Raw genomic sequence first — 27,597 nt, forward strand, 5'->3', positions numbered from 1 at the left:
ATATCAAGGGCCAGCAAGTCTGTATGCAATGGTGAATATCAAGGGCCAGCAAGTCTGTGTGCAATGGTGAATATCAAGAAACCCTGCCTCAAAAAAGGTTAAAGGCAAAGACAGAGGCCTGTGGTTGTCTTCTGACACACTGTTGCATGTAAATGTTCACATTCTCTCTGTCTGTCTCACACTCACACACACACACACACACCCATGGAGGGCCAGTTGACGACTTGTGGAACTCATGGAGACTAGTCAGAGGTTAACAAGCAGGTCTGGGAGGTGGTGCAGGAGGTTTCATAAACACTCTAAATACCTAAGATTCATTTTAGTGAAAAATGTAGCAGAAACTTTAATTGACCAACATTTTGTCCAAAACATTCACCCAGCACACATACAGCAAAGGCCTGAGAGAGATCAACAGACGGGGAAAATGTAACTCCTACTCCGTACACAGATCAATGAGGGCAAGAAGCCTTATTGGCATTTATTTGAGCATAACCTTAGATCAATTTTTGCCTTAGTAGTGAACGATACAGAGATGGCAGATGTCATTCTTACAATGGAAACAAGACAAAATGCCAGGTCTTTATTTCTACAGTGTTCTAGTCCTTACAAGAATCCTCCAAGGTCGCTGCATACACAGAGAGTATAATCAGGGCTGGAACCCTATGCTCCATCCAAGGCTCCATCTGTTTTAAAAGCAGATATACGTTCTGTTCTCCACCAGCAGAGACCTTCACCTGCCTGAAGCCGCAGGGGCACAGCTGTCAGCAAAATAATGAAATCTCTCTCCTTTCTCTGTACCAGCACAAGAAAGATGAAAGGAAAATTCCCAACTTACTGCTAGAAGATTCATGATGGTGTGCCCAGTCTCTCCAAATAACGGCTTCCGAAATCTGACACTGAACAGTGGGCAGGGGTAAACTATAGAAATGAGAAATTATCAGATTAAACTCAGTAGCTTAAATTTCTAGGAAGAGACACCATTGTGACAAAAAATTTAAATATAATTGTAATGGCACATTATGACATTTCAAATCTTGGGCTCAGAAAGTATTTAGTAACAGACAACTCCTGAGCTAGTCAATCTCCTGATAACCAGAAAGTCTTCTGATGCAATTTCACGGTGACTCACCAGGTCCACGTGACTGGTATGATCCAGAAAAACAAATTTCTCCCTATTCCCCTTGTACTCAAAAAGTCAAGACACTCCTTAGAAAGGCCAGACACCATGGGGCAGGAGAGATGGCTCAGCGGTTAAGAGCACTGACTGTTCTTCCAGAGGTCCTGAGTTCAATTCCTAGTAACCACATGGTGGCTCACAACCATCTGCAATGGGATCTTCTGGTGTGTCTGAAGACAGCAACTGTAAAAAATGCCGGGCATGGTGGTGCACGCCTTTAATCCCAGCACTTGGGAGGCAGAGGCAGGTGGATTTCTGAGTTCAAGGCCAGCCTGGTCTACAAAGTGAGTTCCAGGATAGCCAGGGCTATACAGAGAAACCCTGTCTTGGGGGGGGGGGGGGGGGGAGGAGAAGGCCAGATTACCAGGTGACATTCCTGGCTGGCTCACTGACCAAGTTTTCCTGTTTCAATTGACAGTACACAACAAAGAAACATATTGCTTTCTCTATAGGGAATCCTGTTTCTTTCTGCTGTTCATTTGTCTTTAGAGTTCCATCTTCACCTAAGAAGTGTTTTTAATTAACTCCTTCATTCTTGATCAAGATCCGGATCATCGGGGCTAGAGAGATGGCTCAATGGTTCACTGACTGCTCTTCCAGAGGTTCAATTCCAGCACCCACATGGCAGTTCAGAACTGTTTGTAACTCCAAGATCTGACATCCTCACATAGACACACACACAGGCAAAAACACCAATGCAGATATAAACAATCAATCAAAACATTAAAAAAAGATCAAGATCTTGTTGGAGCTCCCAAAGAACTTAACAAAATAAGCATGGGTTTACAACACAATATATCACTTTAGTCCTAAGTTTTTTCCTTAAATATATTCCTAAGATTCTATAATCATATCTTGGCCATTTCCGAACTTCCAGGATTCAAAACACCTTCTAGGCTTTAATTAAATGGCTTTGTTTGTTTGTTTTTTGCTTTTTAAAGACAAATTTCTCTGGTTGGCTGTCCTGGCACTCACTCTGTAGACCAAGCTGGCCTTGACTCACAAAGATCCACCTGCCTCTGCCTCCTGAGAGCTGGGATTCAAAGCAGGTTACACCCCCCTCCCCAGCTTGTTTTGTTTCTTTTTGAGACAGTGCTTCCCTATGTAGCTCTGGGTGGCCGAGAATGAGCTATATTGAGCAGGCTGGCCTTGAACTCACAGAAATCCCTGCCTCTGCCATCTCCTTACTGGGATTAGAGGTGTAAATTACCATGTCCAGACCTTGATGAATTATTTTTTTAAATATGTTTAGATATATTTATTTTATTTTTATGTGTATGAGTGCTTTGCCTACATGTATGTCAGTGTACCATGTGTGTGTGCCTGGTAGCTCCATAGATCAGATGAGGTCACTGAATCCCCTGGAACTGGAGTTGTGGGTAGTTGTAAGCCATCATATGGGTGCTGGGGACTGAACCTGGTCTTTTATAAGACAAGAAGTGCTCTTAAATGGTGAGCCACCTCTCCCGAGCCCCTTGATCAAATTCTTAATCAATGAATAACACATAAATAAAAAAAATAGGTGTGATGGCTAATCTTAGTTGTCAACTTTACACACTTGGGAAGAAGGAATCCCAACTGCAGAACTGTCTCCATGAGACTGGTCTGTGGACATATGTGTAGTGGCATTTTCTTGATTGCAAATTAATATAGGAGAGCCCAGGCCACTGATGGCAGTGCCATTCCTAGGCAGGTGAACCTGGGCTGTAAAAGAAAGGTAGCTGAAGTGAGCCTGGGAGTAAGCTATTAGGTAGCATTCTCCTATAGTCTCTGCTTCATTCAGTTCCTACCTCTAGGTTCTTGCCTTGAGCTCCTATCCCGGATTCCCTAATGATGGACTGCAGCCTATAAGCTGAAATATTCTCTACAAGTTGCTTTTGGTTGTGGTATTTATCACAGTAACAAAAAGTAAACTAGTACAAAAGGTGACTTGTTGAGAACATATTATTATTTACTCGTTTATATATTAATGTTTCATTTATTGTTTTAGTTTATTCCTTCAACAACATAGTGTAACATGAAGAATTTAGATCACCATTTTATAAAAAAACAAAACCCTGACAATTTGAGAAGCTAATGCTCAGAAAACTTAAATTACTTTCTTTTTTTTTTAAAGATTTATTTATTATTATAAATAAGTACACTGTAGCTATCTTCAGACACTCCAGAAGAGGGCGTCAGATCTCATTACAGATGGTTGTGAGTAACCATGTGGTTGCTGGGATTTGAACTCAGGACCTTCAGAATAACAGTCAGTGCTTAGCCACTGAGCCATCTCTCCAGCCCTTAAATTACTTTCTTAAACTTATAGAACTAGTAAATGGTGCAGCTGACCACCATACTCAAGGGTTCTTATCCTTAGACACAGCACTTTAAGTTAAGTGAAGATACAAAACGTAAAGTAAAGCTTACAATCATCTTTAATCTCTTAAAAAAGCACACACACATAGACAGGCAGGCAGGCATGTGCGCACACACACACACACACAGCTACTGCTACAATCATGGGCAGAAAAGACCTGTCAGACAGCTTACCAAGTTGAGAGTCATTGCAATACCACTAGTCAAGCAAAACAAATTTTTATAAATGTTTCTAACCAAGTAATAACAAACATGCATACAAAAATACTACAAAAATGATACCTTTTTAAATTAATTGTTTTAAATATGATGTTTTTATCACTGAACCATAAAAGAATAAATTTGCAAAGGAAGAAATACAATGAACATCCTCATTTGGTATTCTCTCTCTTTCCATTACAGCCAAGTACATTCAGACACTGGTCATATTTAGTATGCCCTTTTTCAAAAGGTTATTTCTTATTGAATTGTAACACCAGAGGGAGATTAAATATTTCAGATTTTATTTAATTACATGTCCTGGCTGTACGCCTTAAAGACATCTGTACTTACGTCGATATTCAGCTCCAAGTCTTAACAAGAGTCGTATGGGAAACACTTTGGCCCAAGGAGTTTCCCATTTCTGGATGAGAATCCCAAACAGGTAAGGAGGGGTTGGAAGCACCAGGTCTTGCAGTGACTGGTAGGTAGATGTCACATACAAGAACCCACCGTGTTCTTTACTGCCCAGGAAACTTTGACTGAAGAAAGAATGTCCCAGGCTGCCCACAACATTCCCTAAAATAAAAAGTTCATTATTTTCTATCAAGAAATCAGTCATCAATGGAGGAGCTAGAGAAATTACCCAAGGAGCTAAAGGGAACCGCAACCCTATAGGTGGAACAACAATATGAACTAGCCAGTACCCCAGAGCTCTTGACTCTAGCTGCATATGTATCAAAAGATGGCCTAGTTGGCCATCACTGCAAAGAGAGGTCCATTGGACTTGCAAACTTTATATGCCCCAGTACAGGGGAACCCCAGGGCCAAAAAGGGGGAGTGGGTGGGTAGGGGATTGGGAGGGTGGGTATGGGGGCCTTTTGGGATAGCATTGAAAATGTAAACGAGGAAAATACCTAATAAAAAAAATAAATTATAAAAAAAAAAGAAATCAGTCATATTTTAAATAATTATTATCACCAAAAACTGAGCAAGACACAACCAAACACAAATTCCCAATCTTTCCCTGTGAAAAACCCATATTTGCAAAAACTTTATTTTGTGTATGTGTGTATTTGCACATGTGTGCATATATGTGTGGAGGCAGAAGTCAGCCCTGGATGTCATTCCTCAAGAGCCAATCTTCTTTATGTTTTTGAGACAAGCTCTTTCACTGTGGCTAATTGGTCTAAGGTAGCCAGTAATCCCCCAAGAAATTCACTTCTTTCTGCCCTAACATCTTGCATGGAAGCTCAGTATATACTCTTTTGCCCAAACAGCTCCACTTGCAATAAGCCACTGGTGTGGTTGGAGGCCTCTAGCTTCTGCTATACCATCAATACTGGATCTTCACCCAGACTCCTTTCAGATATCCTGCTGTTGCCCTGTGTCATGGAGATCCTGCAGGACAGGCCCTTTCACAGACTCCAGAAATTGATTGATGGGGTCGATGTTGGGCTGAACCACCTCTCCCCGATTTGCTCAGGCCAGGGACAGGGCCAGCTCCTGACTGCAGCAGCCAGCAAGGGGGTATGATGACGACTCATGATTATGCTTCCTTCTACTGGATACCAATGTTACGACCCTTAGGAACTCCAAATTACATTCTTACCCCAAGGTCAGTGGATTCTCTTATAATTTTGAGTCTATCCTTTGTAAATAAAGAGAATCACAGAAAGTAATAAAATATTTAATTTTCCCAACTATGCAAAGTTCTAACTTGCCTCTAATATAAAGTCCAAGGGCTGGGATATAGTTCAATGGTAGAGTGTTTGCCTAGCACAAAAAGGATCTGTGTTCAATTCCCAGCACTGTAAGAAAATTATAAAAATTCAACGTCACGTTTCCACATCTAACAGGATTGTTTTATGTATGAGTTCATATTTTCATCATCTACAATGGTACAAAGTTATAAAGCATTCCTACCTGCCAGGGCATCCCGGTAAAGCTGTACAAAGTGATTAAAGATGTCCTTGGGCAAACATTTCTCATCTGGCAGACACTGCAGAAGAATAACTATCTCAGATTGACCCACGGCATGCATCCCTTTGGTTGTAAAACACCAGCACTTCCTATTCACATCTAAAGGGGAAGTAAAAATACATTCTTCTTAATAAGTGATCACAAAAGGATACAAATAAATGTTACAACACAGCAAAAAAGGAAAGAAAAGGAAAGATCATTTAAGCCCATACAATTCAACTTTAAATGTTAAATGGTCACTACGTAAACAAAGAATCATTGTAGAAAATAAAATATGGCAATGCCTTTGTTTGTTTGTTTGTTTGTACCTCAATACTTAGGAAAATAATTGGAAGGAAGTTAAAAGAAGTAAAAAAAATAATAAAGAAAATATATTTAAGACTTAAATAGACATCAAAGATACAGTCCTCCATGTTACTGTTAAAAAAAAAAATTACTTTTCCTGGGAGCTGACGGCTCCGTGAGTGAAGGCCTTGAGGGCCTGAGTTCAGATCCCCAGCTTACACAAAAAGCTGGCCATGACAGCGGCTGCCTATAACCTTAGTACAGGCCGATCCCAGGGGATCACTGGTGAGCCAAGCCCGTGTAGATGAGTGATAGATTAGTGAGCTCCAGGTTTAGTGAGGGACCATCCGTCTGTCTATCTATCAATCTATCTATCTACCTATCTCTAAAAAAAATAGGTAGACAGCAATATACAAAGATATCTTCCACTGACCTTGGCCTTCCATAGGCACATGCATGGGTATGTTCACCTACACATACATCACACCCATACACAAAACTCACTTTACCATTATTTATCTAAAACTAGGAACAAAGAGAATAAAACCCAGTATTTTAGCTTTGAGTTCAGGTTGTGGCCAAAAGGAAATACATTTTTAAGTACTAGCTAGTGTAATTACAATCCTTTCTGAGAGAAAACACTAGATAATCAGAAGATAACTTTAGGACTGGAGAGATGGCTCAGCGGTTAGGAGCATTGACTGCTCTTCCAGAGGTCCTGAGTTCAATTCCCAGCAACCACATGGTGGCTCACAACCATCTGTAATGGGATCCAATGTCCTCTTCTGGAGTGTCTGAAGATAGCTACAGTATACCCACATACATGAAAGAAACAAATAAAAAAAAAAAAAAAAAGAGGCAACTTTACATGGTTGTACACTATACAAAATCTATCTTGTCAATACTACTTTTATATTTTCACTTTAGGGTAGAAAGAATTAAAAACCAGCAACCCACAAACAAAAGCTGTGGTTTTTTTTGCATAATCAGCAAAAAATATCATTTCATCCTTGACACATTATCATTTGCATCCTAACAACAGGATTTCCAAAGGAATTCAGGTAAAATAATGAATAATACCACTATATGTATCAAAACTAATAAAAGATCCTTTTCTCTTTGTATGAAAATTACTCCTTTGGGTACCTAATTAGGAAGTAGTTAGTCCTATTCATGCATATCCATGTGTCACAGAGATGATGGTGGGTGCCACAGAGATGGCGGGTGTCTTCAATTGCTTTCCACCTTATTTTCTGAGACAGATTCTCTCAGTGAACATAAAGTTTGCCAATTTGGGTGGAGTGGATGGTCAGAAATCCCCAGAGATTCCCCATATCTGCTTCTTCAGTGTTGGGATTGCAAACAGACACACGCTGGTTCACCCGGTCTCTTCTTCCTCCTCCTCTTTGTTTGTTTGTTTAAATGTGGGTGCTGGGATCAAACTCAGGCTCTCATGCTTGCATGGCAAACACTTTACCAACCAAGACAGCTCCCAGCCCTTCAATTAACTCACTATTTTAAGATGTTTCAGGAACTGTAGGCTAGCTAATTTCTCTCTCTTTTTTGTTCCATGATCATTTATTGGACAACTTTGGGCAAGCATGGATGGCTTCTGTCCTCAAATGGAGAGGTTAGCTAATTTCTAATTATAACTCATAAACTGGATGTGGTAAACTGAAATTTCAAGCAAAACAATATTTAATTTAAAATGAAAAGTGAATAGCATTAACAATAGGTCAAATATGTAAAGGTATAATTAATGGCTGAGGCAGAAATCTCCATCTCATCAATGGAGAATTTCTAAGGAAGCAGTGCAGAGGTGTTTCTAGTCTCTAAGGTCAACGTAAAACAAGCACACAGTGGAGACTGGAGGGCATTCCCTGCAAACTGCCTCTTCCAGGAGAAATGCAGTCCTCACTGTCTAATGTATACCACAAAGAGTCGAGATTTCAGTTACTGTCTTCTTTCTTACACTTTTACCCACATACTTCCAGCATCAAGAGTTCAAGTTTCTTCTGATAATTTAATAAGTATCACAGTTTGAGTATATATTATGTAGTTAACATCTTTTCTGCACATAAGATGATTCTCCACATAAGATGATTAAGATCTACTATGAACTGGCTGCTCCCCTGGGTAACTTACTCACTAACAATTATTCTAGTCATGAGTTGTGACTTAACTACCCATTTCAAGAAGAATTGAGCCCACATCACCGCACGAGTTTTTGACTTTCCTCCATGGAGAAGTCACCTATCTCACCTCTGCCTGAAGGTAAGAGGTTCAGTCAGCCTCACAGCTGCTTTATAGGAACCAACTTCTTCAGAACTGGTTCTAGTAGGATGTGATTATATATTAAAATATTTTTGTGTGAAGTTTATAAAGGCTCTAAAAAGTATGTGTTTAATTTGTTTTTAATTAAAAAATTCTAACTTACAATTTACAATTTTAACCATTGACAATAAATTTGCATTTAAAACAAAGACAAGTGGGTCAGGGCCACCATCCTCCAGTTGCTGCATGACTGAAATCTGTGATGGTTTCTCTTCCACAGCATAATCTGTAAGAGAAAACACATTGTAATGGATTGGTTAAAGGGACAAACTGTGAAAGAAATCTGGTGGAGAATGGGATGACTAGTCACACAAAGAGACAAGCATTTGATTTATAAATAGGATGACATAGGTCCTGGTTTGTGGCCACTGTCTTCCTGCATGTACCCTGGTTGGAATGAAAATAAGGCTGTCCTATATATAAACCCTAAAATGGTTTGTTTCACATCTGCTCTACCTCTTTATTTAACAAAAATGTTCAACTATTTTAGCAAAAATGTCACAGAACAAATGTTTTAAGACCAACATTTAAAATAATCAAAAATACATTAAAAGGTGATCATATACTAGAAATTCTTATGGAAAAGATGTCAAGAAATCGGGACAGAGGGAAACTGATTTTTTATTCTACACTTTTATTCTATTTAATTTTTTGACCCTTATGAAGCATTAGACTTTTTTAATGCACTAGAAAAATATAAGAAACTGTTTTCTTGAAATAATTTCTCTAAATCTGAGAATCCACCACATAGATCACTGACCTCATTAGTAGGCCACACTTGAGACTGTAAGCACAGACCAGTTCATACTAGAGAGCTCCAATGCACTCCTCCCTGACTCTGCAAGCACACACTGTACTACTTAACCACTTCATTCTTCATGGTGCTCATTTCAGTATAAAGTCAAAATCATGACCAAGAATCAGAGATTCGAACTTAAAAATAAGGAAAGGGAATTACAAATTGAAATTTCAGTGCTGTTCTGATAAAGTATATAAAAAAGATACCATTTTTCACTGATCAAAAGAAATAAAATCTGATTTTCTGACCTTCCTTTCAATGAAAGTATGTTTGAAAGAAAAATTAAAGTGATTTAATTTTTAAAAATAAGTTATCCTATTAAAATAAAAAGCTGCAAAATTCTAGTGAAGAGACTGTAATATCAAAACAGAGCCAAGCAATATGACTTTCTTTTAATAATAAACTATTACAATTTTTATTAAATTATGACATATTAAAATACTTGGGTGTCATGGCACATACCTGTGGGAAGGTAAAACCATGCCAGGAAACTTGCTAAGGTAGAGTGGGTCTGAGGCCTGGAGACTCAGTGGTCACACACCTGAGATAGTAGGTGCCTCCCTGCTCCCTGCCAAATTCCTGGCCTGGAACACCTGCCACACTCCTCATATGAGGAAACATGACCTGTGGTTATGTAAACCCAGAACAGAGTTTTCTATGCTAATTAGGTACCAAGACGCCCTGAGGGTTTAGCCAATAAGATTCCCTTTGCAGACATTCCTCCCTTGGATCTGTCCTGAGAAGTTGGTACAGTACAGTATGCATCTACTTTCCACAATAGACAGTCAATAAACAATTTAGAGGCAGACTGTCTCTTTCATCAAGAATCGCTGTGGGGAGCATGGAGGAGCGGCAACCTAAGCCTCCTGGAGAAGGCCTCTGTGCTTCTGCAGCCAAGCTAAGAACAATCCCTGCTGAGCTAAGCTGGAGCTCCCCTTCCCCCAGCCCAGGGCTAGATGCTGTCCCCAGCTGGCAGGGTCCACAACTCCAACTCCTCTCCGTCTCAGTGATACCTAGATGTCCAGGAGTTTGGGAGCCCCCAGTCCCAGCCCCTTCACGGGCCTGTGGACCCCAACACTTTGTTCCTGACTTCTCTGAGTGGTTCTCCAGCTCCAACTGGAGGCCCGGAAGCCAGGGAATACAGCTCGGAATCCTCACATCTCATACTGTATGTCTTGTGCTTCTCTGAAACCGAGCACCAACCAGCTGCATGGGATAAGTACAGTTAAACTCCCACATTTCACCTCCCCAGTGGTGGGTGGGAGAATGACCCCCAATACTTTTAATCCAAGCAGATCAGGGGATAAAGCCAGGTGGATCTCTGTGAGTTCAAGGCCAGCTTGCTCTATAAGGTGAGTTTCAGGACAGCCAAGGCTACACAGTGAGACCCTGTCTCAAAAATAGTTTCACTTATACAGCAACTTTCTTAACAAAAATGTGTTGTAGTGAGTCCTGGTTAAAAAAGCACAGGGGCGACAGAACTAAAGAGTGCTAAGCCAGCTGGGACAGCGACCTCTGATGGGACAGCACTCAAACTTTCATGGGATGAGCTCCATGGAAGCAGCAGCATTTAGAAACCTGAATCAAGACCTAATGACTTCATGGTCGAGGTGAAAGCATCAGACTTACAGTCTGTATACAACAAATGAGAAAAGTGTTTATACAGACACAAAGAATAACAGAATAGAGGAGCAAAGCAAAGAGTTACTTTGCAGGCATTCTAGGAAAAGGCTGAGAGACAACGGAAAGGCTAAGCAGCTCCAAAGCCTGGCATACATGAGGCTTTCAGAGAAAAGGGAAAGGAATAGTTAATACCAGCTTAACTGTTGCCAGTTTCTTGCTATAGACATAAAAGTATGTAATCTGATTTAATGCCCACAATGACATTTAAATAGGCGTAGGTTCGTTGTTTTTAAAAACAGACCAGAGTTTACTTAGAAATAGTTCAAAAAGGATGAGTATTTTGCCCTCTATAAAGTTCATTGTTCCTTAGCAAAGGAAAAAGCATAGAAGTATAAAAAGTCATCCATCTGTAATGACAGGCAAGGTGTTAAAAGTGAACTGACGAGAACTACTGAAAGAGGATTACAAGGAACTGCGCATGTTCAGAGGAATTATCCTGGAGAGACGGCTCCGAGTGCAGGTGCACCTGCTGCTCCTGCAGAAGACCTGGGCTCATACAGCTCCCAGCACCCACAAGGCAGCTCACACTGTCCATAACTCCACTTCCAGGAGACCCTCTCTTGGCCTCTGTGACTACCAGGCACGCAGGTGGTACACATAAATTCATGCAGCAAAATACTCAACTCCATAAAGTAAGCAATTTATACTTACAGTCCATTAAATATTTTATAATTTGTGTAGTGTCTATGTTCTAAAGGTAACTGGCAACAGTACAAAAGACAGGATGTACGAGGTGACAGGGACCAGGGAAAAAGGCTAGGATGAAGGAGAAATGAAACTACTATTAGTAACTCATCCCTGGAAGCAGACTGACTGGATGCTGGTGTGCGTGTATCCAGGCCGCTGTCCCAGCCAGCTCAGCACTCTTAGCTTGGGTCACATCTTTGCTCCATTACCAGACCCCCTACAATGTATTTTTATTAAGAAGGTTGTTGTGTAACTACAAACGGGTTATTTTAATAAATTTTAGCTTAATAAGGAATTATAATGGTTTATTTATTATTTTTTTTTTTTTGGTTTTTTGAGACAGGGTTTCTCTGTGTAGACCTGGCTGTGCTGGAACTCACTCTGTAGACCAGGCTGGCCTTGAACTCAGAAATCTGCCTGCCTCTGCCTCCAGAGTGCTGGGATTAAAGGCATGCACCACCACTGCCCAGTTTAAAAGATACTTTTAACAGCAAAAGTGCTGCTTAAGTCCTCCTGATGCATCTTCCTAACGGTTTTATCATACTTTAAAACGAAAGGTAAATTAGCATCCTGAGTGCACCTGGCTGAACTCTAGAACCACAAGCAACTCTTGAGAGCTTGGTGAATTTTCAAATACCTTTCTAGAGACTAAAAATGACATTATGCCAAAAACCATAAACTGGTACACTAGAATAGTCCCAGCCATGTTTTCATAGCATTGTGGAAGCTGTATTTGTTATCAGACAGAAGAACGGCTGTCACTGATCACCCTCTCCTTAAGCAGAAGGCAATGTGTGGTACGCATTAACTACTCTGCGCCAACACTGAAGCCCACGTACCGCCTTTCACACCAGTGGAGATGAGGATGGGAGGAAGGCCATCTTCAGGAATAAGGTTCATTGCACTTCCAACAGGACTTCCAACCTGAGGAATGCTCCCAGAGAACAGAGAAGTATCAGCCTAGAACACACAAAGCACAATGTGAGCATTAGAGTGTATACAGGACTCCAGTAAAATAGAAGTAACTATTCGGGTAACACTTGGAATTTATTTTTTTTTTAATTAAAGACAAGGTCTCACTATGTAGCCTTGGCTGGCCTAAAACTCACTATATAGACCAATCTGGCCTCAAACTCATAAAGGTCACCTGCCTCTGCCTCCCAAGTGCTGGGATTAAACGTGTGGGCCACCACACCAGGTGCCCCTTGAATTCCTTAGATAGGATCTCTAGCGCAGGCTGTCCTCAAACTCACTACATAGCTAAGGATGATTTTAACTCCTGATTCAATTACAGGCATTCAATATCATGCTCAGTTTATGTAGTGGTGGGAATTGAACCCAGTGCTTTATGCATGCAAGGCAAGAACTTTACCAACTGTGCTCCAGTGCCAGCCCCAGTAGAGTTAATCTTAACAACATACATTACAATCACTACAAAGTCCACAAGTAATACAGAGATAACTATTTGAACAAGTATTTCTAAACATACATTTAAACCACAACAATTTCTGGAAATTTTAGAGGTACAAACTTTATCCAATAAAGTGAACTGTGATCTTTGGATGGTCATGATACAGGTTCACCAACTGCTTTATTCTGGGAATAAATGGATAATGATGGACAGCATATATGTATGAGGACAGGGGTATGTGAGAAACCTCTGTCTTTTTTGTTTGTTTGGGTGTTTTGTTTTGATACATAGTCTTAGTATGCAGCCCTGGATGTCCTGCAATACACTATGTTGACCAGGCTGGTCTTGAACTCTGCCTCTCAAGTGCTAGAATTAAAGACGTGCATCACTATGCCCAACTTAGTATTTTTTTCCAATTTGCCATGAATTGAAAACTGCTCTAGCCGGGCGTGGTGACGCACACCTTTAATCCCAGCACTCGGGAGGCAGAGGCAGGNGGATTTCTGAGTTCGAGGGNANNCTGGTCTACAAAGTGAGTTCCAGGACAGCCAGGGCTACACAGAGAAACCCTGTCTCAAAAAAAAAAAAAAAAAAAAAAAAAAAACTGTTCTAAAAGGTTTCATAAAAATGTATCCAAACTCTTATCCTTTAATTAAAAAATAAAAAGCCAGGACTATACACAGGTGGCACAGGAGTGTAATCCCAAATATTCAGGAGGCTGAGGCAGGAGCATGGAATGTTCAAGGTCTGCCCCAGCTAAGAATGAGATCAAGACCAGCTTGCAACTTAGGATGCTCCCAGTCCAGAATAAGGTCTAAAGGGGCTGTATTTATAGCTCAATGGTAAAACTTTATTAATCTACCATTTACAAGGTCCCGGATCCAATCTTCTAAACCTCAACAAGGACCAAAAAAAGCTGGTATTTTCTGTGTTTCTGAATATTAGATTTTGATTTAAAAAAAAAAAATGTCTGAGTGATCTATCTGCATGTACACCTGTGCGCCAGAAGAGGGCATCAGATCCCATTATAGATGGTTGTGAGCCACCATGTGGTTGCTGGGAACTGAACTCAGGACCTCCAAAAAAGTAGTCAGTGCCCTTAATCGCTGAGCCATCTCTCCAGCCCTGAATATTATGTTTAAGGAAAGAAAATTCTATTAGTTTCAAAACTGTAACTGACTTCTACAGATACAAAAGTGAAAACCTACTATGAGCTATACCTAAGGTAAACTGTGAGCCCTCCATCCAGGAGAAAAAGACTTATAAACTTAAACTTTGGCATCGTTTTTTAATCTTTTTTTTTTTTAAGATTTATTTATTTATTTTATGTATATGAGTACATTGTTGCTATCTTCTGACACACAAGAAGAGGGCATCAGATCTCATTTCAGATGGTTGTGAGCCACCCTGTGGTTGCTGGGAATTGAACTCAGGACCTCTGGAAGAGTAGTCAGTGCTCTTAACCATTGAGTCATATCTCCAGCCCCTCATGTTTTTTAATCTTAAATGGAAACAACAAGTTAAACAACTGAAGATGCTGGAAGAAAAACAAACACAATGTCCCTTAACTATTTTCAGGCCACTCTACCTTTTCCTTCTGAGGTCACCACAGAACCCAGGAACATAATTTGAAAATCAATATCTAGGGATCTTGATATCTTCTAAGCCTGGCCTCTACCTATAGCACCAGCCTGAGCCTACCTGACAATCTTTCCCTTAAAAAGAACTTTCAAGTATAGAACAAACAAGAGCAGCCAATTTTGCCATATTTCCTTTACTTAGACACAGACACAAATGAAGTTACGCTTATTAAATTAGGTCCAAAGTACAGAAGGTTTCACACAGAAGTTATTCAACTTAACAAAGGACAGAAGACAGTACCATGCTAAGCAAAGTAGTAGTCACTGTTAGCTGCCCTCCTATTCTTACCTCTGTTGGTAGAGGACTGGTGGCTACAGGCTTGACTGGGTCATGTGACACAGCCAGAGTTCCTGCAGAGGAAGTTCCATTCATTGTTAATTTGGCTGCATCAGCAACTTCTCCATTAGGTAAAATCCCATCAGCAAACCAAACTCTCCTCTGCTCTCTGGGCTGAGGCACTTGAGGGACCAGGAAAATAAAACAGGCATCAATGTGACATTGATAGTGTTTCTAATGGCAAAGAAGAGGTCACCAATTCCAGAGGTTCAAAGAGGTTCTATTCATTATCATCTTAGGACTACATACAAAAGAACTGTGGCTGAATGACAGCAGTAGTAACTAACAAAAACTCTTCTTTAAATATTATTTACTTAAAAAAATACAGTAATTCTTAGACACCTCTATGATTATGTTACATAGTCTGTTCTGCATTGCTGACAGAAACCATGGAAAGTGTTTTAAATGCCCAGAAAACGGATTTATAGTATTTGAGGGGGTGGGGAGGATCTAGCAAAAATAAATCCCCAGTTCCTAAAAATATGAGGTCCACAGAAATTAATATTTGGAAAAATGTTTTGGTACTACTAAAAGGCAAAGATACCCTGAAGAATCCTGAAGAAACACTGATTCCTCAAGGAAGACTTGGCACAGACATCTAGGAATTGAGGCACAGACTGACCAGGTCTCCGGCTAAGCGGAACTGAAGGGAAGATCTGATCAGGTGCTACTCTGCACGTTAGTGAAGGGCCAGGGAAAGGCTGGAAAACAGCACTTGATGAAACAGTGTCCGTAAGTCCAGTTTGGAAATCAGTCTGAACAGTCAAAACAAAGAGACCAGGGAAGAACAGCAAAAATAACACATGAAGCAAAGAGAATAGGACTTTAAGAGAGCCCGAACTCACAAAAAATACAAGGAGTCTATTCTAAGGGATGATCAGAAGAGGAGAGATGGGGAAGAATGATCATTTCAGTAGAGGTCTGATCTTCCAAAGGGAAGGAACGCCGTAACAAGGGAGAGGAGTATTACTAGGTGAACAGACACAAAATTAGCGAAGACAGATTGAAATAACAAGGGAAACATCTTGATAAAGTCATTTTAAGGAAATATATAATTGTTATATTTATAATTAATATTCTTCTATATTTATAGTGTGCCTTTCATCTGATACTATCATAACCATAAAGAAGTGGCAACCCCCAAAAGTTGAGATTACAACCTATCATATGACATAATCAGAGTTAAAGTCCTGGATTTAAAGGTCTATATATGAGGTAATATTTTATATTTTATAATGGACTAATTAATCATGAAAAGAGAACATGGCAATGTTTATTTCTGAAAGCACTACCAGAATGGACTGGTCAGCAGGAAGAAGGCTCATGTTTATCACTTGGCAAACTCCTACAAAGAACATTTAAGTAAGTATGAATATAGGACCTTACAGGATGGCTTCAAAGTCTACAACTTGCAGGTATAAGCACTGAAATTAGTTCAGTCTTAGGGTGGAGGGAAATGGGCATGTTTTCAGAAGTCCCTCCAAAATATCAGGTACTACAGTATTTTTTTCCTTGCCCACATATAATCTTGACATATCTCTCATGTTTAATAGCCACCCACAGAGGCTTATCTGAGTTTTAAAGAGTGGTGCTGTAAAGCCCTATCAGCACCTTTCAGAGGAACATGGTGAAGAAAAGGAGAGAACAGCACACGATCCCCTACCTTCTGTTCCAGGGTGCTTTAAAACTCCCACAGGTACCATCACAGTGGGAGGTGGAGAGCTCAGGGCTCCTGAGGCCTGAGCTTGCTGCAAGGGAGGGATAGTAGAACAGTATTCAGCAGGATTGTTAGGGTTAGGGCTCTGGCTTGAGGCACTCATCATGTTCTCCCAGGCTTGAGCTAAAGCAAATACAGACACAATCAATGTGAATGGATTGCAAAATATGGACATCAAGACCTCGACAATATTGGATAAATAAGCTGCTCCTCATTAACACTCACAGTACGTCTCTCGCCCAGCTAGTGAAGGTATTCAGGATTAGACGGCTTTAATTCAGTTAGAGAGACCACTTAGCTAAGCAAATTATTTGATGAAAAATAGTAACTCCAGGACTGTTGATACTACTGTTAGTTATGAGGATTTGTTTATTTTTTAAAGGAGACCTGGTATTTCTTAAGAGGGAGGAAAATAACATCAGATCTGCAACTAAGATAACCTTTATATTGTCTATTAAAAAAATCAAAATCAGGGACCAAAAAATAAATTCCAATGCATATACTGTTTTAGTGTTATTTTTAGATTTTCAGGTTCTTTTTAGCTGAGATGAAATCTCATTTGAAAATTCAGAAGCTTAAAGCTCGGGAGTATGTGTCTCAGTATTTCTATGGTTTACACTTTAATTCAGAAAACACCTGTATAGAAGTATCCAGCAGTAAACCACTGCATGGACTTGGAGTGTTGAAAAAACATAGGATCTACTTGAACATGAAAATGTGCCACTATCATATGAGTGTGATCAACCAGTAGATCAAAAATACATTAAGAGTCTACATAGCTATAATCTTATTAACTACACACTGACATAACATTCTCTTTAAAAGTAAACAGAATGGATGGAGTTACAGAAACCAAAGACATCAAAGGTTTTTGGGGTTTTTTTTTGTTTTGTTTTTTTTTTTTTTTGAGGTACAGGTACTATATGGCCAAGAACATGAACTACCCAATTTTTGAGCACCTTAAAAACAGGATACCCCCATTCAACATCAAGGAATGATCCAAAAGATTTTGAATATTTACTTTGAATATGTATTTCCTCTATGGCTTGTAACAAAAGCTATGTTCATTTGAAAGCACTGGCAGGAAGAGGGAAGGAAGAGAATAGGAGAAAGGAAAAAGAGGGAACACTGAAAAGCATCAAATTAAATATTCAGAAAGAGACCAGGCTAAGCCATGCAGGAGGAAAGACACTGGGAAAACCAGAAGTAATTACCTTAGGATCCCCTGATAAGGGCCTCCTTGGCTTAACAAAATGTAAGTGATTTCATACGAATCCTCTGCCATTTCCTTCATCTTTAGCTATGCCAAGTTAAAACAAATTGCTATCAAGTTGGAAGACCTCATCAAATAAAAAAGGCATTAGGCCCTGTGATTAAGCTGTATATTCTTGTCTGTGGATATGTGTCCACAGATGAAAGCCGTGGAATAGAAAAACATCAGTTGAGCAACTCAGTGAAGTAACCATCATCCAAACACTGATCCGTAAGAGGAAAGAGAATGATTCGTGTTTCATCAAAATTTTAAGAATTCAGAAATGGGAGGAAATTAGGTAGATCATAGGATATTAGAACAGATCAGATAAACTGACATGCAATAGGTTAATAAGCCAGCAACAGGAAAACATCACTATGAGCAATGCAGACAGACAGAGCAGGAGGGATCTAAGAGCAGATAAATTCTAGTCTCCAGGGTGCCAGGGACATAGTTAGCAACAGTGTCCAGTTTCAACACTATGTCTACTTGGAATTGTTCTGGTAACTGTACAAAGACACATCCAAAGAGAAAATTCTATCGCATGGTAAGCTTTACTGTATCTATTCACAAGAATACTCAAGAATTTTGGTTTTGATATTTTTTCGTTTTTTAACTAAAATGTCCATGGATTAATTTCTAGTCCCATAAAAGATGAATAATGATTAAGTTTTATCTTCCTTCTCTTGGCTATATTCTTTTCCCATGTAAAAGATTTTTTTTTTCAGAAATAACTGGCAAATAAATGCACGAATTTCTACTTGACACTTGATGCTAAAATACTTATTTCTAAGAAAATTAACATTGTTAAGAAAGTAAGTTCTGAGGAGAACCTTGGCCCAATTTTAAAATCTCATAGCTATGTAGTCAACACACAGCAGCCCACCCCTCTCACCATCTGACAGGGACATGCAGAGTTACACAACACCACTTTCTCAAAGGACTTCATTCTTCCCACAGAACTTACCTAGCTTTAGCATTAACTCATTAACTCTGACAGAGGAGCTCTGCAGAGCTAACATACTTTCAAAACACGGAGACTAAACTCAGGGTTTTCAGTTACAGTTATGGCATTCGGGAAGGTGAGCAGGGGAAAAGGGAGTTTTCACAGGAATTCTCTGCACTGCCAGCGACTGCATCCAGCTGTTTCAATACGTACCATTCATCAGCACTGAGTGACAGATTACACACACTCTGGCTTCCTTTCTGTCCATGTACAGCAGTTTGCATTTTAGGCTGCAGCAGGAAGCACAGAAAACCTGGGAAGAAAAAAATATACTGAACCATCAGGATCATGGTACAAAACAAGTGATGAAAATAAAAATATTGGCCATGGTCACACAGAAAATACATAGCAAGGAGAAAATAAAACAAGATTTTAGTTACCCTTGGGCAAATTCTACATAACACCAGTACCTAAGAGATCGTTGCATCCATTTATCTATATAGGAGAAGGAAATGATCAAAGATGATAAGTTCTAAGTTCTGTTTTCTATTTCCTAATAACCATACTAGTTTGCTATGAAGTATAAAATCAAAACATACAACTCAATAATAAAAATCAGCATAGCTCTAGCTCTAGAAAGCCAGAGCAGGCCACAGAGTCAGTCAGGCCACGTTCTAATCCATCATTCTCACCTTCTGAGCTCAGCTGGGACCTCCCTCCCTCTCCCTTTCCACACCGTGCAAAATTCCCCAGGTTCTGGTTAAGATTGATCTTCATGGATTCTTTAGTCACTTACCACATAGCTTTGTAGAGGAAGAAAGCTATTCCCAGTAAAATAAATTCTATCCTAGTTTTCATGGCCTGGAATTAGCTTATGCCTCATAAATTTGAACTAAGAGATGAAGAGTCATATCAAAGTTAACATTAGTTAGAGCAGCTTTTTTTCCCATTTGGGAAAATGTACATATTCAGCTACTATTACTAATTTAGTTTATAGAGGACTTTGGATTTTCAAATCAACTAAGATATACAGAGTACAGAAGGTATGCTAGACTTACTTTATCCAAGAAGAAACTAAGGGTTATGTTTCGCCTTTCTTTTTCTGAGACAGTTTCACTCTGTAGCCAAGGCCTTGAAATTACAGCAATCTTCCTCCTGCCTCAACATTCTAATTGCTAGGACTATGAGTATAAACCACCATATGCAGCTAAGAAGCTGAAGAGCCAAACACAGAGTCATTAGGGCAGGCAATGAGATACTCTGGCTGGGTTCTGCATGAAACTCATGAGTAAGCTGTGTGCAAAGCTAAGAAGTTAAATTCTACATTGCAATGGAAAACCTAGGATATCTAATTCTAAATGTTGGTGTTCAAGAGAGGCTATGTTCTATACATGTACCATGTGCATGCAGATACCCATGGAAGCCAGAAGAGGGCACTAGATTCCTTGGAACTGCAGCTAACAGACAACTGTGAGCCAAGTGGCTCAACAAATCTTGCCATATGTAAATGTTCAAGTTAAGTATAATCCCCTCCACTTTACAGATGAACAAACTGCCTTGCCTAAAACTAAAGCAGCAAGCAAGCAGCTATAAAGATGTTCGAAACCTGGATCACATTATTTCCAAAGAGAGTTCAAGGCTGAATAGGTAATCACCTAGTATATTCCTAATATCTAAGAGACACTGACCCCACCTTGAGCCTTCTTAGAAGGGAACAAACACCCCTGGGAGGAGCTACAGAGACAAAGTTCACAGCAGAGACTGAAGGAACGACCATCCAGAGACTGCCCCACCCGGGGATCCATCCCATAAACAACCACCAAACCCAGACACTATTGTGGATGCCAACAAGAGCTTGCTGACAGGAGCCTGATATAGCTGTCTCTTGAGAGGCTCTGCCAGTGCCTGAAAAATACAGAAGTAGATGCTCACAGCCATCCATTGGACGGAGCACAGGGTCCCCAATGAAGGAGCTAGAGAAAGGACCCAAGGAGCTGAAGGGGTTTGCAACCCCATACGCGGAACAACAAAATGAACTAACCAGTACCCCCAGAGCTTCCTGGGACTATACCACCAACCAAAGAAAACACATGGTGGGACTCAAGGTTCTAGCTGCATATGTAGCAGAGGATGGCCTAGTTGGGCCAAGTCGGTCATCAATGGGAGGAGAGGCCCTTGGTCCTGTGAAGATTCTATACCCCAGTATAGGGGAATGCCTGGGCCAGGAAGCAGGAGTAGGTGGGTTGGGGAGCAGGGGGAGGGGGGAAGGAGATAGGGGATTTTGGAGGAGAAACTAGGAAAGAGGATAACATTTGAAATGTAAATAAAAAATATCTAATAATTTAAAAAAAGAAAGAAATTCTGACCCCATGAAGCTGGTGAAATGGCTTAGTGGATAACGTGCTACAAAACATGATTGGTGACCTGAGTTTAAGCCCCAGAACACATATAAAGGTAGAAAGTGGAAGGAGAGGACTCCACAGTTGTTCTCTAATCTCCACACACAAGGCCTTGCACTTGTGCACACACACATCATTTGCACACAGTGAATAAACAGACACTGACCTCTTTTGATATTCACAGTGACCTTAGCAATATACTTCAACCAACTTTTAAACAATTTACTACTCTTTGTTTTTCGAGGAACTATCAGTGACCTTACCTTGTATTAACATTTGAGGACAGAAGCAAGTCTTATGTAACTGATCACTGAAGGTATAAACCAAAACATAATCTGCTTTAATGTTCTGCCAATGCAGATCTTATGAAAGTTATTCTGTATTCATTGTTCAAATTCTCAAATGAAAAACAGAAATGGCTGTAACTTAACCAAAAAATTCAACGTGTAATTTTATTTAAATTAAAAAAAAATCAACACCTAAAATAAATTTAAAATGCATTTAAAATTTTTTTCTGTTTTAAAGTATATTAACAAATTTTTCTTTGAAAATAATGACATATCCACTATGGAAATCAATGTGGTGTTTCCTCAGAAAGCTGGGAACAGATCTACCTCAAGATCCAACTACAGCAACCACTTGCTCTTGGGCATGTGCCCAAAAGACTCTATAGCCTACTACAAAGACACTTGCTCATCCATGTTCATTGCTGCTCTGTTCATAACAGCCAGACACTGGGGACAGCCTCGATGTCCATCAACAGGTAAAAGGAAAAAGAAAATGTTGTGCATTCATGCAATGGGGTATTATTCCAGGGTTAAAACATACTCCTTAACATGACCTGCAGTCTACCTGACCTGTTCCCTGACTTTCTCTACAATATCTTCTTATGGGACTCTTTCCTCATTCACTACACTTTACCACAGGGGACTCATTTCATAAACAGTGCTTTTCTGCCTCTGGTCTTCCTTCAGGCTGTTCTTTTTGGAATATCAAACGTCGGTTCACACAGGCCTTTGCAGCATGCCCTACACATAACGACCTTCCACACTAACTTTCTTGTTTATTTCCTTCATAGGCTTTACCATAACTTATATATGCTTAGCTTTGGGATACATAATACACATGGGGTTATGGATAACAGTTACTGTTGATATAAACTCCATACTTGGTACAGAGACAGATGAGTGAATAATCAACACAATCAATCAGCCAACTATGACTTGTTTATTCATAGGCAACAAATGTTTATTGAACACTGTGAAGCTGCAATTACTGTGTTGTATACTGGAAACTCAAATAACAACCAGAATAAATGCCAGGGTTCGGTACAACAGAGAACAAAGACAAAGCTGTGTGATAACTGCTCTGTGATAGGTCAGAGTTTCTTTTAATCAACATAGTCCTGTAGAGGGAAATGTTTCCCTAGCTTCATTAGAAACCACATTGAACCTGCTGGTCTTATTTGACCATGCCAGAACATGTTAGGTAGAGTATAAGGGGAAACTGAATTGCATGTAATATCCTATTTAAAGAAGGCAATTATTGTTCTCATATCTGTTGATTCCCATCAGTACATAAGTAAGAATCTATGGAGGTTTGAATGAGTATGGGCTCCACAGGCTCCTGTGTTTGTATACATAGTCCCTAGCTGATGAACTGTTTAAAAGGATATTAGGTATGTCCTTGTTGGAGATGTGTCACTGGGAGTGGGCTCTGAGGATTCAAAAGCTCTATCTGCTGCCTGTGTAAAGCTCTCAGCTACTGTCCCAGTGCCATGCCTGTTTCCCATTGTTAATGACAATGACAAACTTGTCTTTGTCTCAATCTATTTTTTTTGTGTGTGTGTCTCAACTTACTGTTAAATAAGAAATCTAAGAAATACAACTATTTTAAAGTATTTCTTGGGCTGAGAATGTAACTCAGTTGGTAAACTACTTGCCTGGTAGTACAGGCCTGTGATCCAACACTCCAAAAGTTCAAGGGCTCTCTTCAACAACACAGCTAGTCTGAGGTCAATCAGGGCTTATATGAGGTCCTGCCTCAAACAAACAAGAAGTGTGAGGTATCCACATCTGTAATCCTATCACTTAGAAGATGGAGGTAAGAGGACCAGAAGTTCAGGCTATTCTCTGCTGCTACAGAACAAGAATGAGGACAGCCTGGGCTTCACAAGACCTGTCTCAAACAAACAAAAAAGTTCCAATGTGGCAGCACATACCACTAATTCCACTATTTAGAAAGCAGAGGCAAGAGAACTATGACCATGAGGACAGTGTGTGTTCTAAGCCAGTCAGGAATATATAACAAGACTCTGCCTCAAAAACTGAGGAAAAAAATAGTAAACCATCCCCCAAGTTCTAGCATTTATTGTATCTAAATTCGATACCTTTATCTAAAACTGAAGATGTTAAAAAAAAAAGTACTGTTGCAATACAAAACTGTTTATTTACTTTTAGTTTAACAAATACCAACTAAGCATCTCTTATGTGCTAGGTCTGAATCAGAAAGATCTGTACCAAAGAGCTTGGAACAGATTCCGAGGACAAAAATAAGCAAATAAATATGTAAATCATAATCAGAAAAACAACAGATGAAGAATACATCAAAGTATTTGGGTTAGTGCTAAAGAATTGTGGTTTTGGACTGTGAATTTTAAATCCTAAGCTCCAACATATCTTTATTAGCCAACCTAGGATCTATTACAATCAACATATTTGTTCAAAAAGTACATTTATTACTGTTGTATAAAAATCCATGCCGGGCGTGGTGGCGCACGCCTTTAATCCCAGCACTTGGGAGGCAGAGGCAGGTGGATTTCTGAGTTCGAGGCCAGCCTGGTCTACAGAGTGAGTTCCAGGACAGCCAGGGCAACACAGAGAAACCCTGTCTCGAAAAAAAAAAAAAAAAAAAAAAAAAAAAATCCATGCTTCTGGATTTCTACAAGTTCTTCCTGGAAAGTAGTTTCTGCATCCTGCTGATTATAAAAGTGTTTTCTGTGTAAAACGTTGTGAGATGCTTGAATGAGAGCTGGCGAGCCCCCAAGTAAATATGGGAGAAGAGGAAAAAATTCACAGGAAGCGTTGAGCTTTGCTAAGAAGAACTGAGCTCTGCTGGTGGCCTTGAAACAGCTGCAGCATTACAACGTTCAGTGCATCTCACTGACTGGCTTGGCAGAGTCCTCAGATGGAACGGTTTTGCAGGGAGGAAGAAAGTTGCAGTAGTTCAGGTCCACAGCAGGCCACAAAACAGTGGTCATGACCTATTTTGAGTGTGAGAGAGAATGTGCTGTAAGGCTACTTACTCTTTGGTCCACTTTCTGTCACATCTTGCAAACTGATCAAGAAATGGTTTCTTGTTGCATAGAATAAGAGATGGTGACAGCTCAAACAGCTTTTGGTTTTCATGTGGCATCTACTTACCAATCTCCTTCAACCTTTCCAGTTTGTTTGAAATGCCAAACAAGCTGAGTGGTCCAATGACCACCAAACTGTCTACGTTAAGTTACCTGGTAACTTCTGTGCAGTTTTGAGATAACCAGCTTAAATGATTGCTCTCAAATGACTGTTCCCAACTTCCAATGGACAGACACTGACCTACTTATCTTCAAGGCTCTCATCTTGCAAAACTTCTTGAACCACGTCTGCACCGGACATAAGCAACTCTTGGGAAAAATGTGTTGTTGATATTGCATGCTGTCTTTGTTGCTCTTCATTCTTTTTGAGCATTTAAAATTGCTCTAATGTCTTTTAAACATAATTTCCACAGTATGACTATACAATAGAATAGCAAATAAAAAATCATCAGCAAAAAGTGAGAACTGTGAATTAAAATGATGTAAAATACAACCATATTCATTTAAAAATGTATTCCAAGGGGCTGGAATGATGAACCAGTGGTTGAGAGTATTGGCTGCTCTTTCAGAGGACCTGAGTTAACTTATAATTGCAGAAGGCTAGTTCTATAGCTCAGTGTGACACAGGCTTGCCAAAAGCCCAGATTTCATCCCCAGGACAGCAAAAACCAAACCAACAACAAAGAAACGAAACAGTAAAAACAAAACCAAAATCTAACTATAACTGCCCCCAAATGAGGCAATTCTTTAATGGACAAACTGTAGTATACCTATATAATACAATCTTATTCAGCAACAAAAAGAAATTTGCTATTACGCCATGAAAAGACATGATAAAGCCTGAATGCATTTGAATCAGGGTCTTGTAGCAGTGAGGCAAGTGCTTTACCTAAAGCTGATCTATGTCCAGCCTGCCAATGCATACTTCTACATTAAAGAAGCCAGTTTGAACTAACATACTGTGGGATTTCAACTGCAAGATACAGTCTACAGAAAGTAAACTTACAAAAGCAGTAATAAGATCAGTGGCAGAAACAAGGAGGTCAGGCAGATGAATGAGCAGGAGTACAGGGGACTTTTAGGATACCCTAATTATGCTGGGTGACACTGTGATAAAATAAATACATATTTATTAAAGCCTGCTACAAAGTAAACGGTAATACAAACTGTAGCCCTACATATTAGGTTCATAAGATTTATAGCAAAAAATAATATCTTGATATTGAAATGTACCACATTAATGAAAGTTGTTAATAATGGGTTAAACTATAGAAAGGTAGAAGTTGAAAAATGTACTTTGTGTTCAATTTTTTTGCTCTGAAAAAAGTTTATTAATATTCTTTAAATGATCAAGATGGCTTGGGAACATGTGGAGGTGGGCAAGATATACATATCTTTGTTTTTTGTTTGTTAGGTTGGTTTGATTTGTTTTTTTGGTGGTTTCTCTGTGCATCCCTGGTTGGTCTGGAACTCACTCTGTGGGCTAAGATGGCTTTAAGCTCAGAGATCTTCCTGCCTCTGCCTCCTGAGTGCTGGGATGGCAGGTGTGTGCCTCTACTGCCTGGGCTTTTTTTTTTTTCTTTTGTTTTTAAACATCAAGTGTATGTGTGTTTCAGCTGGTAAAGTACATGTCACACAAATATAAGGACCTGAGCCACAAGCCTCAACAACCACATAAAGGGCCAGGCAGGATCCAGCTGCTTCTGCCTCCTAAGTGCTGGATTAAAGGCATGTGCCACCAGCACCTTGCCACCACAAGCTTTTTCCAATTGTTTATGTATTCTTTTCAAAAACTTACCATTCACATGACTAGATAAAACATTAACAATTTCATGAAGTTAAACATTCATTGTTTTCTGGGACCCACAGCTAACCCCATTTCTACAGTTGGAAAAGACAGAATGACGCCCAGGACCATAATGACCTTAATTGCGACATTTGGACCTAGCCTTTTAGACACAGCTGTTGAGCCACTTTTCATTTCAGTCCTCATCCGTGGCCTGGCTTCTTTCCCAATCATGCTGGCTATCATCATCATCATCATCATCATAGTCGTCGTCCTCCTAGAGGCCTCAGTTCAATTTGCACTATAAGCAACTATGCATTCTTAATGGAATCTGGAAGATGCTCTATGTTTTATGAATTAACAATGAGGAAGGAGAAAGAAGGGAAACAAACCTCCAGTTTAGAAAAATTTTTGAGCTGCTAAATTTGTAACCTTGTAAAATCTGTCTCTGGACTTCTTGAATATAGAAATGGGGCTAAACCCACTGACTCCTTTCAAGGCTGTCATGACAGGATGTATGGAGTCTGAAGATAGGGTAGCACACATATCATTTTCAAGACACAATATGGTGTAGAAAAGAACTAAACTTGGATAATTGTGGGAGAAAAGATTCCACGTGTAGGAAGTTCTTGGGTGGAGGCACTTGGATGGAAGAGGGTTGAAGGACATGGCCAAGGGATCTAAGTTTCAGGAATCAGGGACGGAAAGCTAGCCAGTTAGAAAGGTAAGGAAAGGGGCCACTGGCAGGCAGCCACTTCCCAGGCACCACTTAGAACATACGAGTGTGTCAGCGTCCTCTGGTACAAATGGCAGGCTCCATTCCAAGAAACATCTTTTCTCCTATGTTGGAGAGACCTCTTTGAGATATATGACTACAAATATATTAGCAGTCTTTGACATAAATAGAATGGATGATGGTCAGTAACCCCTATACCCTCATACAAATGGTTTGATCGCTGACTAGTAACATCTTTTTGATGTAAACAGCAGTTGCTTCCCTTTCCCAAGAAGAGCAAGAAATTTGCAATATGAAGAAAATCCTGTTTTATAACTTCAAAAACACCAGACCAAAGCCAAAGAGCAAAATGAATATAACCAAAGATATGTTAAGAAAATGGGGGCCGGGCGTGGTGGCACACGCCTTTAATCCCAGCACTTGGGAGGCAGAGGCAGGTGGATTTCTGAGTTGGAGGCCAGCCTGGTCTACAAAGTGAGTTTCAGGACAGCCAGGGCTACACAGAGAAACC

At 39.9% G+C, this 27,597-nt stretch overlaps 1 protein-coding gene across 2 annotated transcripts in view; it reads right to left on the reverse strand.

The window, feature by feature from the left end:
* Zfyve9 (zinc finger FYVE-type containing 9) overlaps window positions 1–27,597 on the reverse strand; it is a 143,926-nt gene that overhangs the window by 37,843 nt on the left and 78,486 nt on the right. Inside the window, exons 5-12 of one of the 2 annotated variants that reach the window (XM_021160572.2) lie at window positions 19,024–19,123; window positions 16,559–16,735; window positions 14,848–15,017; window positions 12,347–12,467; window positions 8,442–8,564; window positions 5,663–5,818; window positions 4,091–4,315; window positions 836–918 (exon numbers count right to left, since the gene is read on the reverse strand). In XM_021160572.2, coding sequence (XP_021016231.1) covers window positions 836–918; window positions 4,091–4,315; window positions 5,663–5,818; window positions 8,442–8,564; window positions 12,347–12,467; window positions 14,848–15,017; window positions 16,559–16,735; window positions 19,024–19,123 — 1,155 coding nt within the window. The remainder of the gene's footprint in view (window positions 1–835; window positions 919–4,090; window positions 4,316–5,662; window positions 5,819–8,441; window positions 8,565–12,346; window positions 12,468–14,847; window positions 15,018–16,558; window positions 16,736–19,023; window positions 19,124–27,597) is intronic. The other variant, XM_029476023.1, reaches the window with a different exon arrangement.

Source organism: Mus caroli, chromosome 4, assembly GCF_900094665.2.
Source record: "Mus caroli chromosome 4, CAROLI_EIJ_v1.1, whole genome shotgun sequence".
Classification (NCBI taxonomy): Eukaryota; Metazoa; Chordata; class Mammalia; order Rodentia; family Muridae; genus Mus; species Mus caroli.